At 40.2% G+C, this 21,170-nt stretch overlaps 1 protein-coding gene across 2 annotated transcripts in view; it reads right to left on the reverse strand.

Annotated features, from left to right (window-relative positions):
- The window catches only part of strada (STE20 related adaptor alpha), a 58,130-nt gene that overhangs the window by 21,002 nt on the left and 15,958 nt on the right, over nucleotides 1–21,170 (reverse strand). The window contains exons 4-9 of one of the 2 annotated variants that reach the window (XM_072249289.1): nucleotides 18,706–18,734; nucleotides 11,912–12,014; nucleotides 9,094–9,215; nucleotides 3,846–3,954; nucleotides 1,959–2,082; nucleotides 624–795 (exon numbers count right to left, since the gene is read on the reverse strand). In XM_072249289.1, the coding sequence (XP_072105390.1) occupies nucleotides 624–795; nucleotides 1,959–2,082; nucleotides 3,846–3,954; nucleotides 9,094–9,215; nucleotides 11,912–12,014; nucleotides 18,706–18,734 (659 nt within the window). The remainder of the gene's footprint in view (nucleotides 1–623; nucleotides 796–1,958; nucleotides 2,083–3,845; nucleotides 3,955–9,093; nucleotides 9,216–11,911; nucleotides 12,015–18,705; nucleotides 18,735–21,170) is intronic. The other variant, XM_072249290.1, reaches the window with a different exon arrangement.

Below are 21,170 nucleotides of genomic sequence, written 5' to 3' on the forward strand. Positions count from 1 at the left end.
GAATGGCAAGTTGTCCAATGGGAAAAATTTGTGCAAGCTGGACTTGCATCCACTGTGTAGTTCAGCACAGTTACTTGATTAAAATATACAAAATCCCAAGAGATTGTGACAGGTTGGGTGTGGAAAGGATACTTCCTTAAACAAGGATCTAAAACTAGGAGTCACTGTTTAAAAATAAAGGATTATCTTTTTAACATGAAGAGGTATCTTCCACCCATCAACTCCCAGCTTCTCTCATCCCCCACCTTTCTAACTTCCCCCTCACCCAGATTCACCCATCATCCACGAGCTTGTGCTCCTTCCTCCTCCTCCCACCCTTCTGCCCTCTTTCTTAAAAGTTGACTGTTCATTTCCCTCCGTAGATGCTGTCTGACCCGCTGAGTTCCTCCAGTGTTTTGTGAAAGACTTTGCAACTCTTCCTCAGAGGGGAGTGGAAGGAGATTCTTTAATTATACATTTCAAAGGCAGAGGTGCATAGGTTTTTGCTAAGCCAGGGTGTGAAAGGTTACGACAGATAGGTAGGAATGCAGAGTTGAGGCTACACTCAGAGCTATTATCTTATTAAATAAGTAAGGATTACTCCTGCTTTTAATTTGGATATTTGGATGTTGGTGTGGACTTACCTGTTGTAGCAACTCAGGGCTCAGCCATGGTAATATTTTAACACTGTACTTTGGGAAGTCATGGATCACGCGCAGCCGCTGCCCATGGCTGATCATACTGAAAATACTGCGGAGTCCTGACAAATAAACCTGCCCCTCTGATGATATTAGAATGTGACTTGCTTGAACACTCCTGAAAAGAACAAAATAAGTTGGTTACTTTACCACAGTTATTCCAGAGAAATGAGAGAGGTTGAAGAAGCTTGTTTTTACAGCAGAGATGATTAAAAGATTTAACAGAGGTGTGCAACTTGTTATAGTTAAAAAGCAGGAAACATTAAAGCAGTCAGATTTAGGATAACTGTAAAAAGACCAGTGACAAGGTGAGGAGAATGAGTTTTTTTATGTAACGGGTTTTTTTATCTGAGGGATCTCAGTGCAGGGACTTCTTGCTTGCAATAACTAAGTAATTTGGATGAAAATGAAGGTGGCCAAATTAGTAAATTTGCACAGGACACAAAAAAATAGTGAAATTATGAGTAGTGAGGAAGGTTGTCAAAAGATATGGCAGCATATGGACCAGATGAAAATATGGGTAGAAAAATGGCAGATGGAGTTTAATCTGGACAAAAGTGAGATAGTTTATTTTGGGAGGTCAAACGCAAGAGGAAAAGAAACAATAAATGGTAAGACTTTAAGGAATATCGTTGATAATAGGGATCTTGGAGTGCAAGACCATAGCTCCCTGAAAGTGGCAACTTTATCTAGGATTGGGTGGGTGTTAGAACAGATAGAGTTACCAAGGTATCTGGGGGGTGGGGAATGCTCAGTTTTACCACCAATGTTAGAGGGGTACAGCCTGCTCAACACTCGAGAGGAAAGGATGCCAGCTCAGGTTGAAAACTGAATAAGGGAAACTAGATGAAGTGGAAGGATTCATAGATTTAGACTCAAGACTTTATTCATCTCAAGAGAATAAAATAACTAAATGCTCATGAGAAACTGGTTTGTTTGAATTTTAGTAAGGTATAAAATCTTTATGAGAACTCAGACTGTGCAGAGGGACACAAATGGACTGGGCTGTTGTCAGGAATGTGGAAATATACACATGTAGCAAGACTATTTAAAAAAAGGCTATTTCTACCAGGAAATTTAAGGACAATTTGTTAATGGTATGGGACCAATCAACTTGAAACAAAGTTTCATTCTATTTCATTCTTGGCAATATTAACTACCAGTTTCACCTAGAATGAATTCACTGTAGTTTGTTTAAATGATGATTCATATAAACACATTTTATAAAGTAAGATTCAGCCAACTCATTTTGCCTGCAGCCTGAGCCACAGAATACATTACCTGTGCACATATCCCATTCTATGAATATAAACCAAAGCTTTTAGCACCCCTTGCAGAATGTAAGCAATCGTGGGCTCATTCAGACCATCCGTAAAATGTGTGTTCATCAGATCTTTAGCAGAACCTAGCAATTAGAACACACAAGATAATTAAAAGCTATTTAAAATAGAATTAATCCTAATAGCACTATTTTAATATAAAATAATTTTTAAAAATCCATACCGAAGCGGTATGAAAATCAGTTTGAAAACTAGTCTGAAACTGGTGTTTATACAGGGGCACCAAGTATTATCAACCAAAATTTGAAATTGAGTTACAAAGAAATATCAAGACAGACGATGAAAAGTTTGAAGAGGAAGTTTTAACAAAAAGGGAAATTAGAGAGGTAGGAAGGGAATTCTGTTCAGGGAGGCATTGATGACTTAAGACTCAACAGTTGGTGGTGACGAAAAGATATTTAGTAGACAAGAACAAACCACAGCAGGATTCAGCTGGAGGAGGTTGCCCCAGAAAGGAATTTGAAAATAGAATAGTAAATCAGGAGCAAATGTAGGCCAGCAAGCACAGTTGTTGAGTGAATGAAACTTGCAAGTTAGGGTATGGATGGCTGAGTTTTGATTACCTCAGGATAATAGGACACAGAAGACAAGGTGATGGGCAGGATACATGCTAGAATCAGGTAAAGACAGAGGTGTAAACAACTTACAGACAGTGAGTCTCATGTCAGTGATAGGGAAGCTCTTGCAGAGGATTTTTAGGGATAGTATTTATGAGCATTTGGAAAAACATGGCCCAATTATGGGCAGTCTGCATAGTTGTGTGCAGGGCAAGTTGTACCTACTAACCTGAGTTTTGAGGAGGCGATGAAGGTGATTGTTGAAGGTAACGTTGTGGATGTGGTCTGCATGGATTTTAGTAAGGCATTTGACATGGGAGGCTCACCCAGAAGATTAAGATGCATGGGATCCATAGTAACTCAACTGTTTGGATTCAGAATTGGCTTGTCCATAGAAGATAGAGGGTAGTGGTCAATGAGACTTCTTCCTGGGTCGAAGTCTTTGACTCATGGTGTTCCACAGAAATAGTATGACAAAGAAGCTGTTTACATGCTTGCCTTGATTAGTCAAGGCATTGGACTCAAGTGTTGAGAAGCTATGCTGCAGTCCTACAAAATTCCAGTTCGGCTACAAGTGGAGTACTACATTTATTTTTGTAGTCACCCCCTATATAGGAAGGATGTGGAGGCTTTATGGTGAGTGCAGAAGAGGTTTACTAGGATGTTGCCTCAATTAGAGGGCATATACTATGAGGAGAGGTTAGACAAATTTTGGTGGTTTTGTCTGGAGTGATGGAGGCTGAGGGGAGACCTGATAGAAGTTTATAAGATAATGAGAAATATAGATAGTGTAGGCAGCTGGTGTCTCTCCTCTCCCACCCCATTTGAAATATCCCACACTAGAGGGCATGCATTTAAGGTGAGAAGGGGAAAAAGTTCAAAGGAGATGTGCAGGGCAATTTAAATAGGATGCCTGGAACACCCTGTCAGGGGTGGCGGTTGAGACAAATAAGATAGAAACGTTTAAGAGACTCTTAGATAGACAACATCTAAGAGTTCAGTTTAGTTAGGCACTTAATTACTAGTTTAATTAGTTCAACACAATATTGTGGGTCAAAGGGCCTGTTGTTGTACTATACTATTCCGCGTTCTATGTTCTGAGCAGTTGAATGACAAACTCATCTCAGAATTCGATAAAGCTCCAAGAATGCAGCAGCACACCAACATTACATAATTATCATAAATGAGTGAGGGGAAAGGATTCAGCAGGTGAAAATGTAAACACAACTTCAAAACTACTATGATCTACAGGGTGGATGTGCCAAACTTACCATAGGCCATGAATGGTGTTACTATCCACACTTCATTGTTGGCTATCAATGTGGCTTTATATGGCAATATATTGGGGTGATGAAACAACTTTGATATGTGGAGCTCACCCTAGTGAAATGAAAGCACATTTAGGCCACCCAGACAATATGCTTTAGCAGCTAATGAGTTAACAGAGACAAAAGTACGTGGTAAACTGAGTACTACCATATACCTTTATCCACTTTATTTCCATATTTATTTAACACACTATTCCACCATCTTTGTACCGTTCTCTGCTCAGAAATTTTTACAAAATTGTTTTCAAGAAAAAGGTTGCAACATTTCAAGAATCGTTACTGACACCAGTGTTTTCAAACACAAATCAAAGCACTCTATCAATATGAAACACGGACAGAATTATGATTAAGAGCCTTAGATCATGTTCAAGGTAAATTCAAAGTTCAAAGATCAAAGTAAATATACACTCGGTTTAGCCACTTTATTTGGTACAGGAGTGGAACCTGGTGTGGTCTTCTGCTGCTGTAGCCCATTCACTTCAAGGTTTGATGTGTTGTGCATCCAGAGATGCTTTTCTGCACAGCACTGCTGTAACACGTGGTTATCCGAGTTACCGTCACCTTCCTCTCAGCTTGAACCAGTCTGATCATCCTCTTCTTACCTCCCATTATCAAGGCACTTTCACCCTCAGAACTGCCGCTGACTGGATTTTTTTTTTGTTTTGCGCACCATTCTCTGAAAACTCCAGAGACTGTTGTGCGTGAAAATCTTAGGAGATTAGCAGTCTCTGAGGTATGCAAACCATCCTGCTTGGCACCAATGATCATTCCATGGTCAGAGTCACTTAGGTTACATTTCCTCCCCCATTCTGAGGTTTGGTTTGAACAACTGAATCTCTTGACCAAGTCTGTATGCTTTAATCCATTGAGTTGCTGCCACATGATTGGCTGATTAGATATTTGCATTAACAAGCAGGTGTACCTAATAAAGTGGCCACTGAGTATATATCTTGAGATACGTTTTATTGCAGACATTTACACAGAAAAAGTACAATAGAATTTACAAACTACATAAACAACCAATGTGCAAAAGAAGACAAACAGTGCAAATAAAAAATTACTGTAGCTGTGAACTGCTATCTGTAATTCCATGGGTTATTCTATAGTGCACATTTCAGGAAATATTGTATAAGCCTTCCAAACTCAGAAAAGAATCGTGGATGAATCAGGTTAGTGTGTGCCTTCAGGCTTCTGAACCTCCTCCCTGATGGTTGCAATGAGAACAGGGCATGCCCTGGGTGATGGGGGTCCTTAATAATGGATGCCACCTTTTTGAATTGAATTGAAGTGACTTCATTCCTTACATCCTTCACATACACGAGTAAAAATCTTTACGTTACATCTCAGTCTAAATGTGCAATCATAGTAATTTATATTTATAATAAATAGAACAGTCCATGTAATATAGAGTACACTCAAATCAGCATGAGTTCATCAGTCTGATGGCCTGGTGGAAGAAGCCTGTTGGTCCTGGCTTTTATGCTGTGGTACCATTTCCCAGATGGCAGCAGCTGGAGTAGATTGTGTTTGGGATGGCTCGGGTCCCCAATGATCCTTCGGGCCCTTTTTACATACCTGGCCTTGTAAATGACCTGAATCATGGGAAGTTCACAACTATAGATGTGCTGGACTGTCTGCACCACTCTCTACAGAGTCCTGCGATTAAGAGAGGTACAGTTCCCATACCAGGCAGTGATGCAGCCAGTCAGGATGCTCTCGAATGCTCTCTAAAAGGCACCTCCTTTTGAAGGTGTCCTGGATGCTGGGGATGCTAGTGCCCATGATGGAACTGGCTGAGTTTACAACTTTCCACAGGTTTTTCTGATACTGTGCCAGACAGTGATGTAACCAGTTAGAATGTTATCCACGGTATATCTGTAGAAACTTGCAAGTGATATTGACAGCCAGGAACTCGAAACTGCTCACCCTTTCTACTTCTGATCCCTCGATTTCCCCTTCCTGAAGTCCACAATCAATTCCTTGGTCTTACTGGCGTTGAGCGCAAGGTTGTTGCTGCGACACCACTTGACCAGTTGATCTCACTCCTGAACACCCACCCATCTAAAATTCTGTGAACAGCTGTGTTGTCAGCAAATTTATAGTTGCCATTTGAGCTGTGCCTAGCCACATAATTGTGGGTGTAGAGAGAGTAGAGCAGTGGGCTAAACACACACCCTTAGTGTTTCATTATCAGCAAGATGCTACTTCTGATCTGCAGAGACTGTGGTCTCCTAGTGAATAAGTCAAGGATCCGGTTGCAGAGGGAGGCACAGAGGCACTTGGTTTTGGAGCTTGTTGATTAGAACAGAGGGTATGGTTGTGTTGAATACTGAGCTGTAATCAACAAACAGCAACCTGACATAGGTATTGCTATTGTCCAGGTGATCCAAGACCAAGTGGAGAGCCAGTGAGATGGCATCTGCTGTAGACCTATTATGGCAACAGGCAAATTGCAGCAGGTCCAGGTCCTTCCTTAGGGAGGAGTTGATTCTGACCATGACCAACCTCTCAAAGCACTTCATCACAGATGTGACTGCAGCTGGGCGATAATCGTTCAGGCAGCTCATCCTGCTCTTCTTGGGCATTGGTATGATTGTCACCCTTTTGAAGCAGGTGGGAACCCCCCACCGCAACAGTGAGAGATTGAAGATGTCCTTGAACAGTCCCCGCCAGTTGGTTAGTACAGGTTTTCAGAGCCCCACCAGGTACACCATCAGGGTCTGACGCCTCGTGACGGTTCACTCCCTTGAAAGATATTCTGTCGGCCTCCGAGACAGGGTTGCCAGATGCTGCAGGGATTCACACAGATGTAGTTTTATTATTCCTTTCAAAGCATGCATAAAATGCATTGAGCTCATTTGGGAATGAAGCATCACAACCATTCATGATGTTAGCTTTCACCTTATAGAAGGTAATGGCCTGCAAACTCTGCCAGAGTTGGCATGCATCCGATTCCGTCTCTAACCTCAATCAGAATTGTTTTCCACCTTTAAAATAGCCTTCCGCAGGTCATACTTGGACTTCTTGTACACTTCTAACTCCCTGGTCCTGAATTTCATAGATCTAGCCTTCAGCAGACAATGAAACTCCTGCTTCATCCATGACTTTTGGTTTGGATATGTCCAGTATGTCCTCGAAAGCACACACTCATCCACACACGTCTTGATGAAGTCAGTGACAGCTGTGGTGTGTTCATTTAGAACCAAAGATGAATCCCTGAATACAGTCCAGTTCACTGACTCAAAGCAGTCCTGTACGTGCTCCTCCACCTCCCTTGACCATACCTTCTTGGTCCTTCCCACTGGTGCTGCAGTCTTTAGTCTCTGCCTATACGCTGGGAGTAGTGGTAAAGAAAAATGATTGGAATTTCCAAGGTGTGGGCATAGGATGGTGGGATAAACACCTAGTTCAGCACGGACTAAAAAGGGCCGAGATGGTCTATTTCTGTGCTGTAATTGTTACATGGTTATATGATAAACGTTCTTGATGGTGGTATAACAGTGGTCAAGTGTGTTGGCTCTTCTGGTTCCTCAGGTAATATGCTTGTGATAGTTGTTCAGAGACTTCAAGCTGGCCTGATTGAAATCTCACGCAATAAAACGAAACCAATTACATTGCTCAGCTCCTCCAATGCCTGCCCTGACATTGGCCTGAGGCGGAATGTACAGTACTACCAGGATGATGGCAGAAAACTCCCTTGGCAGATAAAATAGATACTTGACTGCTAGATGTTCCAGGTTGGGTGAGCAGGACTGAGACAGAACTGCCATGTTTGTGTATCCTGATGAGTTAATCATCCATCTCCTCTGCCTTTAAAAGACTCACCCATCCTGTCTTTGCGGAGAATTGTGAAGCCATCGAGCTACAGCATTGTGCTCAAAATGGCAGGGTGAGCCATGTTTCTGTAGGCAAAGTACATAGCAGTCCCTGGTGACCCTCTGGTACAGCAATCTAGTTGAGGTCTTCAATTTTATTTTTCAGACTGTACATTCACCAGCAGGATAGTCAGGAGTGGGTGTCTAAAGCCTCTGCATTTCAATTGTACTTGTAGACTGGTACGCCATCCCCACTTCCGTTTTCCTAAAGGGGAGCTGCACTTGTAATCAGAGTCTGCTGTATGAGGTTTGTCGATATTGAGTATCGATAGATTTCTTTAAACATCTTAAAATGATGATGCTTATTGAAGTACCCATAGCTGTGACTGTGAATTTCAGCTGTAGTAATCCCAAACGGGAATATTTGATGATTCCCATCAGAGCTGCACACAACTAGACACCCCTTAATGGTGCCATCTTAAATACTCCTGTGGAGAAACTAACACACTTTCCAAAAGGTTAATTGCTCACGCCTGCATCCCTGTTTGGGATCCTGGGATGTGAATCCATCATCATAGATTACAACTTGTGTGGAATGTTCTTCTGGTCTCAATCTTCAAAAAAAAAAAAAAAAAACTTTTGCTTTTCTAAAGCTTTCACTTTCCAAACGAATAAATTCAAGTACCTCCATTTTCCTTAAAACCTAAATTCCTAATAACAAGAACTGTGAATGATTCACTTCAGTCCCCACTCCTACACAGATTTAAATACACTACAAATTATCACTCAAATGATCTGGACCCTGGAGTTAGGGGAAGACAGGTACAATGAGGTACCTGTGTTCTTTGAAGTTACTCTTTCTCTAAAGTGGAAAACAGTTATAAGCCCTAGTAGGCACATTATCAATCTTACTAAAGAGAACAAGCCAGAAACTTTCAAATTGTTACAAGCAACACACACAAAAAGCTGGAGGAACTCAGCAGGCTAGGTAGCATCCATGGAAAAGAGTACAGTCGATGTTTCAGGCCAAGACCCTTTATCGGGACTGGAGGAAAAAAGATGAGGAGTCAGAGTAAGAAGGTGGGGGAGGGAAGGAAGAAACACAAGGTAACGGGTGAAACTGGGGAGGGGTAAGGTAAAGAGCTGGGAAGTTGATTGGTGAAAGAGATACAGGGCTGGAGAAGGGGGAAATCTGATGGGAGTGGACAGAAGACCAGGGAAAAAAGGGAAGGGGGAGGAGCACCAGAGGGAGGTGGTGGACAGATAAGAAGATAAGGTGAGAGAGGGAAATGGGAATGGGGAATGGTGAAGCAGGATGGGGGAGCATGTCATACTTCCAGGATCCAAGTTTCCATAATTTACTAACTAGACCTTACCTGTAATAAAGCAAGCATCTCATTGGTGCAGTTGTCCAAGTTAATTCTCCGAACAGCCACCTGTTGGCCAGTTCGTTTATACCTCCCCAAGGTTACAGTCATAATGTCATTAAATCCTTTACCTGGACAAGAGAGACAACATTTATCTTAAGCTCCATAACTAAAGCAGGAATGCGTTTCACAACAACATCCATTAAATTCAATATCATGCTTTGCTGTGTTTGCACATAATCTTTTGTCAGATGTTCCACTTATGGGCATTTTGGTTTTCCTAATATTTCATGTCATGGATGACCTTGGGTTAGTTCATCATCTTCTCAACAACCAAGGCTTACCCAGAACTTAAATGCTTTCTCTCTATTGCAGTTACAAGGAAGTTAGCAATAATCAAACTGTGGTCTACCTGCAGGTACCAGCAGATGTGAGTATTTGCATGATAACATTTTGAGTTAGAATTTTTTTTCATGGTGCCTGAGTTAAGATTTCTCCTTCAAATATACAAAATAAATTAACTGAACATTCACCCAATTGCTTTTTCTGAAATCTTTCTATCATAAATACTATAAGTCAATCCCCCTCACAATACTTCACTGTAGGACACTGCTCCTCAGGAGTAACTATAAATCTTTTAATGAATGAAAGGGACTTTACTTAAAGCTGTTCCACTAGCAGCAAGTGCTGAAAAACTTATTGTTTTAATGTTTTAAGTTTAGTTGTGATCATACGAGGGGTGATTGATAAGTTCGTGGCCTAAGGTAGAAGGAGTCAATTTTAGAAAACCTAGCACATTTATTTTTCAACATAGTCCCCTTTTACATTTACACACTTAGTCCAGCGGTCGTGGAGCATACGGATCTTGGACCTCCAGAAAGTATCCACAGCAGGGGTGATTGATAAGTTTGTGGCCTAAGGTAGAAGGAGATGAGTTATACAGCTCTCGTTACATGCACATGTAGTTCAACTCTTTGAGTGATTATGCAGAAAGTTTGAAGTTAATAACTCATCTCCTCTTACCTTAGGCCACGAACTTATCAATCACCCCGATGAGTTATTAACTTCAAACTTTCTGCACAATCACTCAAGGAGTTGACCTGCACGTGCATGTAACGAGAGCTGTATAACTCACCTCCTTCTACCTTAGGCCACGAACTTATCAATCACCCCTGTTGTGGACACTTTCTGGAGGTCCAAGATCCGAATGCTCCACGACCACTGGACTAAGTGTGTAAATGTAAGAGGGGACTATGTTGAAAAATAAATGTGCTAGTTTTTCAAAAATTGACTCCTTCTACCTTAGTTCATGAACTTAACCCCTCGTGCTTTAGTTGTGATCAAGTGCCGATTATTCAGAGATTCAGGTCTTTTGCAGATTTCTTCAACTAAACATTTAATCCAGAGATCTTAATTCACAGGAACTTCAGACTCCAGACTGAACAGTTAAACATATCTAGTTGGTATTCCAGACTTTCCTGTAACTATTTTCAATATATTGTTGATTTTACTGAAAGGGATATCAGTTGAAATTTATGCTTTTACCACCGGGAGGTCAGGTCAGCTGGACTTCCTTGTTCGGGAAATGGTGTAACTGGGAAAAAAGTTGAACCAAGTAGATGAATCACCTGGTGAACTGTTATCTAAAATAAAATCTGTCATGAGAACTCTGCCAGTTTTACAGCATGTATCTATCATAATTTTTGTAAAGTATTGTTGAAATTTTAAATTACTTGCAAAATATATTTTTTGTAACTGCTGATACAAACACTATTATAAAAATAGCAGTTACATCATGAAAGCTCTGAGATGCATGCCAATCCAGATGCAAGTACACTATTTGTTATATGGCAAGGAAAATGGAAGTAATATCATCACTGTAAAACTTTGTACACAAAACTATAGTCTGTACAGCAACACTGGGAAAGTTTTCAATCCATTGCATGTAGAGACTGAAAATTAATAAATCTCTTGACTCAAGTTTTTAAATAATGAAAATTTAACAATTTTGCAAATAAATCCAAAAAGAAAAACATGCAAGAATAAAATTCAGAGATATTAAGAGGTATAGTAGCGTAGTGGTTAGTATACGCTATCAGTGGCCCAGTTCACTTCTGCCACTGTAAGGAGTTTGTATGTTCTTCACATGACCAAGTGGATTTCCTCCGGATGCTCCAGTTTCCTCAGACATTCCAAAATTGTACCAGTTAGTAGGATAATTTCTATAACTGGGTGGTACTGGGTCATTAGCCTGGAAGGGCCTGTTACTGTGCAGAATCTCTAAATTAAATAAATTAGGCACTATTTAGAGCAAAAAAATGTCAAATCCCTATGTGGGAGAGTTTATGAAAATAATCTCATGTAACAGAGAAATAATTGGTTTGATTTTTTTCCCCCTCATCTCATTTTCAGGCTGCTTAGAGATGAATAATAAATACCAATAAATAAAAGGGAGATTCTGGTGACAATGACGAACTCACTTCCTCTCTGCACAGATAACTTTTTGGACATTTGTTTGACTTTATTAATCTTCACCTTGTTGAAAGGCTCATGATAGCTGTTTATTGTCCACTCTGTTCCATTATCTGGCAGTGATGCACTGAGCCTATTTACTGGAGCAGTACAAGCAACAGCCTTCAGAACTTGTAGACTTTGACTTAAAAATCTCAAATGGAGCACCTGTATGCTGTTAATGAGCATTCATTTCAATGCGTTGAATCGAAAGATAAAACCCAATGGATGTTTTCTTGAATGAATGTGTTCAAATAATTTGCAGTATATCTGCTAATTTCTCTCTCTCCCTCACACACACATGCATACAAATTACCTATTGCAGTCAGCAGCTCATAAGAACTACTGTCTGCTGGGAAGGTGCTCATGGTGTCCCAGTTCTGGGGAAGTGCAATATTTTCCGATGAGTGTTCATCTGTCTAAAGGGAGAAAAGAATTAAAGCATCAGTAATGCCCGTGACAGGTGAATTCCAATCTGATTGCAAACGAGGTTAGTTTACAACTCAGCTGAACAGGTCTACTTCTCTTCAAATTGCTCATTAACTTCAGCAATCCAAGACAAAATTGTGCTGTAACACTGAATGATTCTAAATGTTAATGGATGGAGATGAGAAAGAACAATGAAAGAACCCGTCTCTGGACAGTGAGCCACAAAGGCAACATTTTCAATGCTTTACTGAACGAGGACATGGGAGACAGATGGTACAATTAGATAACTTTGGAGAAAGAAGAAATGGATGGTTATGGCAAGACATTGATAGTTTGATTCCCATGAAAGCTACAAGTTTTCTGCATTCCTCAAGTTCTCCAGATGGCCTTTTAAAAATCAATGTTTAACGGTACAGGTTGATTTTGTTTTAAATTCAGTCAAGCATTTAATTAGATCCCAGTGATAAATAGCAAAGCTGCCTTGATGTCCACAGTTCCAAAGCCCCGCATAATTATTTCATTAAGTGTGCAATATTCTGAAGTTCACAAGGGTTGCATTTATCTTGTGCAACTGTTTACTTATTATAACAGAAAATTAACAGATAGAGACTCCAGATCAATGATCAATTTATTTTAAATAACATTCCTCTAGTCACATAAATTGCCATATCATAAGCTATCTTTTCCCACTCTCTTTACTGCTCATTTACTAGTTCATCTACTTGCACAGCAAGTACACACTTTCAAAACAGAGTTACCATTTGGAAAATCTTAGGCCTTAGCATACACTAACCTCCCTAATCCATATCCTTCTCATCACCAAAACTAAACACAAAATTCAGGCAACTTCCCATCGCCTCCAATTCCTCCATTCTCTTTTGCTAATCTCTTAAACTAACCTTCTCCTTGAACTTCAATATCTACATATTTCACAGTTTCAATACTGCTGTTCAGAAGAGATTGCTGTGGCCCTGACCAATTATCTTCGTATCCTCTCTAGCCATAGGCAAGGTCCCAGAGGACAGGTGAATAGCCTGTTCCATTAACCAAGAAGGGAACCAGGGATAATCTTGGAAACTATAGACCAGTGAGTTTCACATCAATGGTAGGGAAGTTACTGGAAAGGATTCTTAAAGATAGAATTTATGAGCATTAGGAAATGAGCGTAGGGAGAACCAGCATGGCTTTGTGCAGGGCAGGTTGTATCTTACTAACTTGATTGTTTTTTTTTGACAAGGTGATGAAGGGGGCTGATGAAGGTAGAACTGTAGATGTTGTCTACATGGATTTTAGTAAGGTGTTTGACAAGGTCCTACATGGCAAGTTCATCCAGACGATTACAATGCATGGGGCCAATGGTGAGTTGGCTGTTTGGGTCCAGAACTGGCTTGCCAATAGAGGGTCGTGGTTGAAGAGACTTATCCAAGCTGAAGGTCTATGATTAGTGGTGGTCTGCAGAGGTCTATACTTGGACCTCTTCTATAAGTGACTTGGATGAAAGCGTAGATATGTGGGTAAGTTTGCAGATGATGCGAAGATGTGTAGTGTTGTGGATAGTGTAGATGACTGGCAAAGAATCATCATCTGTTAACAGTGTTGATGAGCAGAGAGATCTTGGGGTCTCAAGGAGTTCATAGCTCCTTGAAAGTGGTTACACAGGTTAAAAGGGTGATTACGAAGGCATATAGCATGCTTGCCTTTATTAGACCAGGCATTGAGTTCAAAAGTCAGGTAGTAATGCTGCAGCCTTATAAACCTCCAGTTAGGCCACGTCTGCAGCATTGCATATGGTTCTGGTCACCCCTTTATAAGAAGGATGTCAAGGCTTTGGATTGGGTACAGAAGAGGTTTACTAGGATTTTGCATGGATTAGAGGGCATGTGCTATAACGAGAGACTGGACAAACTATTTGTCATCTTTGGAGTGGTGGAGGCTGAGGATAGAGGTTTATAAGATTACACTGGACAACAAAGATTATGCTTCCTGAATACTTTGGGGTGTATATTATGGATTTTGGGCTGCTGACCATGAAAATCAGCATGAAATTTCCCTATCATGCACAATTTTTTTGAAATCACCTATATTTGCTATTTCAATTCCTAATTCAAGACAGAATAACTGATGCCGAGATTAAGGAAGGCAGTTTTGTTGGTCCACAAATCAAACAGGTTATCAATGACAGGCAATTTGAAGAACTTCTAGTGGGACCACAGAAAATTCATGGAAGGCATCCGAGGACGTTGTTGAAAGTTTTCTCGGCAACTACAGAACACCAAACTATGTGTATCTGGTCGACAACATGCTTCAAGCATACAAAACCATGAAGTGAAACATATCACTAAAGATTCATTTTCAGCATTCCCATTTAGACTTCTTCCCTGCAAATCTTGGCACTGGCAGTGACAAGCATGGTGAAAGGTTTCACCGGGTCATTGCGGTCATGGAGAAACAGTATCAGGGCAACTGGAATCCATCAGTGTCGGCTGATTATTGTTGGACACTTAAGCGAGAAGCCTCAGACACAGAGTACAAATGAAAATCATCAACAAAACAGTTTTAGTTTAGTCAAACTATTGCAATGTATCAGCACAATTATGCAATTGTATTATATTCAAAAGTCAATTTCTTGTTCCTCCAAATTCTTACATGATACAAGTAGTCTAAAATTATATTTGTGTTTCACTTCAAGCGGTCCATCACAAACAAAAAAAAATTTCTGAGGAAGCAACACTTCTGAAAAAATTTGTTGACCAGTGTTATGAGGCATAGAGTAGACAGACAGCATGTTTTTCCCAGGATCGAAATGTCTAATTACGCATTTAAGGTGAAGGGAGGTAACTTCAAAGGAGCTGTGAGGGCAGTTTTATTTATTTATTTATTTTTAAGAGAAACTGGTGGGTGCCTGGGGTGGTGATAGAGACAGATACATTAGTGACTTTTAAGAGATGTTTAGATAGGCACATGAATGTGAGGAAAATATAAGGATATGGACATCATGCAGGCAGAAGGGCCATTTGTTCTGTTTAGTTGGCTATCTGACTAATAATTTAATTGTTTCAGCACAACACTGTGTGCCGAAAGGCCTGTTCCTGTGCTATACTATCCTATGTGATAATTTTTAAATATGATAGTTATGTTTGACACATCACATTTGACACACCAGCCTGCTTCCTCAAAATCTCCTCTCAACTTCTATGAAAGTTCCAGTCAGTGGGTTTGCATTCAAGCTACGCTCAATAGACTCATATCTAATCTCAGTACTTTTTTTGGATATGAAGGTATTTGGGATTAATGTAGGAAACTGATGTGGGGGTGGGGGAGTAAAAGATCAGCCATGATCTCACTTAATAGTACAGCAGGGATGGAGGTCAAGTGGTTCCACTTTCCTATGTTCTCCAACTTACAGTACATCAACTTGTTCCCTGCTATTTATAAACAGGTCACCTATCTGTTGACTTTTACCCTCTGAAGACCCTTAAAGCCCACTTCTGATAGACCTATTGATTTTCCCACCCCTAGGTGCGTTCCACAGACTTCATATTTTGGTGAAGGCTGTGCTTTTAGATGGCTCATCATTAGCAAGCAGTAAGATAGTCTGAATCATTACATCAAAAGATCATCCGCCAAATGAAAAAGAATTAAAGTCAAAACAGTATCTGCCTACTCTATCTAATCCTTTCATTATGTTACCCACTCCCCCAACCAAATATATGTCATTTCATCCACTTTTGTACTGACAGACAGATGATCTGTTAAGCCCAGCAACTAGGTAAGCAAGCACAGGTGCAAGACTGTTGCTCCTCTGAAATATCCCTTCCTCTCTTAGCCTACCATTCTGCAGCACTGTAGATATCTGTAACTCAGAAACTTAAGAGTATATTTTGTCACAGGTAAGTAACAAATTTCCACCAGTATAAAGAAGCTGAAGCAAGGAAACAAGCAAACAGCATCCATGCACAAGGGTTCAAAGGAGTCTACTATGAAGTCAGTGATATTACCAATCAACTCACACTACAGAAAAGCCAGGCAACTAATCACAGCAAGGACTTGGAACAGATTAATGATACCAAGCAGCACAGGAACAGAAGACTCACCAGCACAAGTGATGTACAATGAACAGGCCCGGGGTGATTGAAGTGAAGTGAAATAATCAGGATTTATTCAAGATATCAGTCACTTTTAGAGCACTTCCTCTCCTGCCCTCACTCACGGATTAAAAATTCAAGCAAAAACCAATTATTTGTTTTCTAAATCAGTAAGTGGTGCTCATTTCCAGGTCAGCCTCATGAAGAGAGTTCCAACTCAACACAGTGACTTGGACACAATGGATATAACCACAAATTGTTTAAGCATAAGGTACTATGGGAACTACTGCAAGGCAATAAATACAAGAATGAATTTAAAGTAATTCTAATTCAGCAATAAAAACATTTACAGTGTGCTCTTAAATTGAGGTCAACTTCTAATGTTTTGGTATGAAAGACAGCTTTTGTCTGTGTAAAGAAAGAGTTGAATTTGATTTCTCCTTGTTAAGCGCTAAAAATGTGTAGCACAAAATGCAGGTTTGTAAGACAAAATGGTACTAGTGTGGACTATGGAATGTTTTGAGAAAGTACAAGGGAACCAGTTGATAGTAATGTTTTAAGAACTTAGTGTGAGTACCAGCCTACAGCCTTGAGAGTAGATAAGGTGAAAGACATGCTTGTCTGGGAAAGTATTAAAGTAAGGAGTCTTTAAAGGTATAAAAAGGGACAATTTATTTGGTCCAAGTGGGAATTTTTGCTTGGACTGGGTTGCGACTAGTGCTAAGAGCTGGAGATAAGAGGCAAGGACATCAAGAGGGAAAGAGAGACTGGAAAAGCTGTCAGACCCTTGCATTTTTTTCCGGTAGTATATTGTGTAGCGTGGCTTAGTGATTGGTTGTTAAGTATTATTTGGTCTCATTTGCTATTTCATTAACCATTCTTCTTTCTTTCTGTATTTTAATAAATTCTAATGAAGTAATTTCTTATAACCTTAACATGCATACAGTGCATCACTTGTTTGCAGATACCTCCGGCTGCTAAATCATATAAGAACAAGGAACAAATTTTTAAATATTTTTGTTACAATCTGTAGATAGCTGAATACATAAATGACTGGGAACAGTCATATTTCAAAACCAAAGTTAGAAATCTATTCAATAGCTTTAGGTGAGGCAGTGTGAGTTGTTGGGATTCTTTCAGAAATGAGTCTGTCAGAGTGGTCACTAGTCTGAACTTGGTGGCCACAGCCTCTGTTTGGTCTGCTCCTCGTATTCCACTTTTGGATCAAATGGCTGCACTTTCTCTGGCCTGTCTTCAGGGTGCAGAGTGTCGCTCAGGCATTTCTGAAAAATTTGCAGGCTGAGACATTGTTATTCATGCCAGTTACCAGGTCGCAGTTGCTAATGTCTGGAGTCAGGAAAGAAAATACACCACTCTTGAGACATCATTTTCCCTTGCAACCTGTCCTTTCACCTCTTCCCTTCCATAACTACGGCAAACCTGACCTTACACTACGATGGACTATTCCTTTTCTCTTATCCACACCTCTTGCAACTTAAAACAAATATGTTTTCTTGCTTTTCCAGTTCTTACAAAGGGACTCCAACTTCAAATGTTAACTGTTTCTCTCTCCACAGATGCTGTCTGAGTTCTTAAACATTTCTAGTGTTTTGTTTCTATTTCAGACTGCCAACATCTGCAGAAATGTGTACAAAATGTTCCTATTATGCAGGACTTAGAAACACAGCCAGAAGTAGGATTCTGAAGGTTAGCTTTGTAGAGGAATCTAACACTGAGAATGATCAACCACGACTCATGAGACATTTCATACATACAACAGAATGAAAGAGTGAGACCAGAGATAATTTTTTTAGTTTTAGCTGTTTAGTTAAGTCACTACGATCTCTTCCACCCCCCGTTATAAATGTGGTACCTTACAACTAAACTGTTTTGTATTTGCATTGAGGAATTAGTACTGTGATTATGAACTGCCTCGAGACAACATATAGCAACAATCTTAATGCACAATGGAAAAAGTGTAAGGTGAATTACATGGATGATAGTTAGAACTGAGAAATACACATTAGAAAAAGCCTAACAGTAGTTTTTTTCTCTCTCTATAGAAAGACAACTGTAGCAACTCAAATACACAAGTCTAACGACGTGGTCTCTCAAGGAGACCACAACTGGGGTTGCAAGTACAAGACAATCAGCCACTAACAAATCCAGAGAGGTACTCAGAAAAAAATTTCTTCAGCTAGGGTGGTGAGTGTTTGAAACTTACACCACGCAAGCTGCCAGAGGTAATTAACATTTGAGAGCAAGTTAGATAAATGCAAAGACATCTGGATAGTGCAAGTTGAAAAGGAATGCAAGGAGGGTGATGGGCTGGGCTGAATGCCCCTTTTCTAGCTATCATCTGTCTAATTCACTTCATCTACACTTTTTTCATTGTGCATTAATATTTTGTGCTGAATGTAACAAAGTTGCCCCATGCAGAAACAAAAAAAGGAAATTGCCTCAAGCAAAGTAAAATGCTTTACAGCAAATATCTGACATGCAGCAGGACAAACTTCACAGGTTCCTGAAGTCAGAGTCAAATACCACACTGCACAAAGGTTCACATGCAATCAGCCTTCTGATGATGAGTACTCACCTTCCTGTGATAGTCCGCTCGAGGCCGCTCTGAAGCAAAGAAACTAAAAGTTGATTTTTAACACTGGGGCAAAATAACTGGCAAGCCTAACCATAGCTGACATCAATCCAAGTCATGGCCACAAGATACAAGAATTATAGATTTTTTTCAGAGGAATAAAACTGCTTTTAATGTAATAACGATGGCATTTGAAGAATGAGATTTAGGTGTCAGAAGATTTAAAATATTATTGTCACTTAAATACACTCTGGATGAGAAATGAAACATTGCATGATCATCACCACAGAATAATTGTAACTTAATACAATTTATAGCATAGGTCACAAACTGAGGTACAGAGTAGATTCACATTGTAAAAAAAAATCATGAGGCCCCCCCCCCCCCCCATAAAGTATAAATGCAATTTGGATAAAACAATAAAAGGGATTACCCACAGAACTGCAGTGTGCATCTAAAGTAAATCACATTACATGTGGAAAGAGAAAAAATTGTATCACTTTTAGATTGCAAGCAAGAATTGCTTTACAATGAGCATTCATGAAAGAGAAACAAAACCAAGAGGGGAAAGCCCAGAACAATGATCACAGAGACAGAGATGATAGTTGTAGCCAAGGAAGAGCCAGTTGCAAAGAAGCTGAAAGTTATGGATTATAAATGAACTACTCAAGAGACAAAGACAGCCAAGAAAACACCTGGTGATACTCACCCAACTTCATCCATCAGTCTGTTTAACCAGGTTTTAAAACTCCTGGTGAAGGCAACAAATTATGTGGCTTGCTTCCAGGAACACCCAAAATTATGAAATAGAAGGAATAGGCCTTAGAACTTCCCTTTATAATGCTGAAAGTACAAAGTATGGGAAGATATGGCTAGTGGTGAAATCTTAATGAAGGTGGTGGAAACTATCACTGTGTCGAGGGTAGTGTGTTGGAAGCTGAGGGAGGGGAAACCTTAGCCTTGCTCTTGCTGGTGGAGAGCCCTGTAAACTATGATCGCAGAAAATCCAGTTAATGAAAGAGGAAGACATTTCAGACACACTCACGTGTAAACTCTCATCATCAGAACAGACATCTTAACTGGGGAAACTGGGAGAAAAGAATGGAATCCTTATAGGAAGGGGGGGGGGGGTGCGAGAGGACACGCAGTCAAGATAGCTGTGGAAGTCTGTTGGCTTACAGTTCATATTGGTCAGTAAAGACTTTGTCCCGATTGGAGATTCTGCCATCAGAATCTAGGACCATCATGAAATTCACCCACTCAATTACCCTAAAATAGTGAGATCATTTCACATTTTCTAAGCTATTCCTCTCAACCTTTACTCAGAGTCAGTTCTTTAACTCTCAAATCAACCCACTAAAATTTCTCTGCACTTTGGAAAATATATCTTTCTATGGCGAATATACATTTTCTTACATAAAGAATTTAAAACTGTACTCAGTGCTGTAGGTGTGGCCTCACCAAAACACTGGGGCAAGACTTACATTATACCACATCCTACTTTAAATAAAGGCAAACATTTCTTTTGCCTTTTCAATTGCTTGCTAAAACTGCATGGCAACTTTGTTTCTTGTATAAGGACACCCAATTTTCTCTAAACACCAATGACTACTATCGATATCATCAGTAAGTGAGGCTGGGTATCCTGCTGTAAGTCCCCTACTGATGCCATTGTTTTTCCATCATCTTCAAGGCACAGATCAGGAGAATGAGGAGAAATAGCCTTCTCTATTTCCTGAGGAGACTGAAGTCCTTTAACATCTGCCGGACGATGCTGAGGATATGTTCTACGAGTCTGTGGTGGCCAGTGCGATCATGTTTGCTGTTGTGTGCTGGGGCAGCAGGCTGAGGGTAGCAGACACCAACAGAATCAACAAACTCATTCGGAAGGCCAGTGATGTTGTGGGGATGGAACTGGACTCTCTGATGGTGGTGTCTGAAAAGAGGATGTTGTCCAAGTTGCATGCCATCTTGGACAATGTCTCCCATCCACTACATAATGTACTGGGTGGGCACAGGAGTACATTCAGCCAGAGACTCATTCCACCGAGATGCAACACAGAGCGTCATAGGAAGTCCTTCCTGCCTGTGGCCATCAAACTTTACAACTCCTCCCTTGGAGGGTCAGACATCCTGAGCCAATAGGCTGGTCCTGGATTTATTTCATAATTTCCTGGCATAATTTACATATTACTATTTAACTATTTATGGTTTTATTACTATTTATTATTTATGAAGCAACTGTAACGAAAACCAATTTCCCCTGGGATTAGTAAAGTATGACTATGACTATGATGGAATATGTGCCACCATGAGTACAGCTCCAACAAGTTATTAACTTTTTGAGGCCATTTAGCCCACCAGAGCAATCCAAGGATCATCCCACCATTCTTTTTACTTGCCCTCTTGCAACCAAAGGTGATGCAAAAGCAGCTCTATGTATTGTGAAAAAATTGTCAGATCATCGC

The sequence above is a fragment of the Mobula birostris genome, chromosome X, assembly GCF_030028105.1.
Source record: "Mobula birostris isolate sMobBir1 chromosome X, sMobBir1.hap1, whole genome shotgun sequence".
Classification (NCBI taxonomy): Eukaryota; Metazoa; Chordata; class Chondrichthyes; order Myliobatiformes; family Myliobatidae; genus Mobula; species Mobula birostris.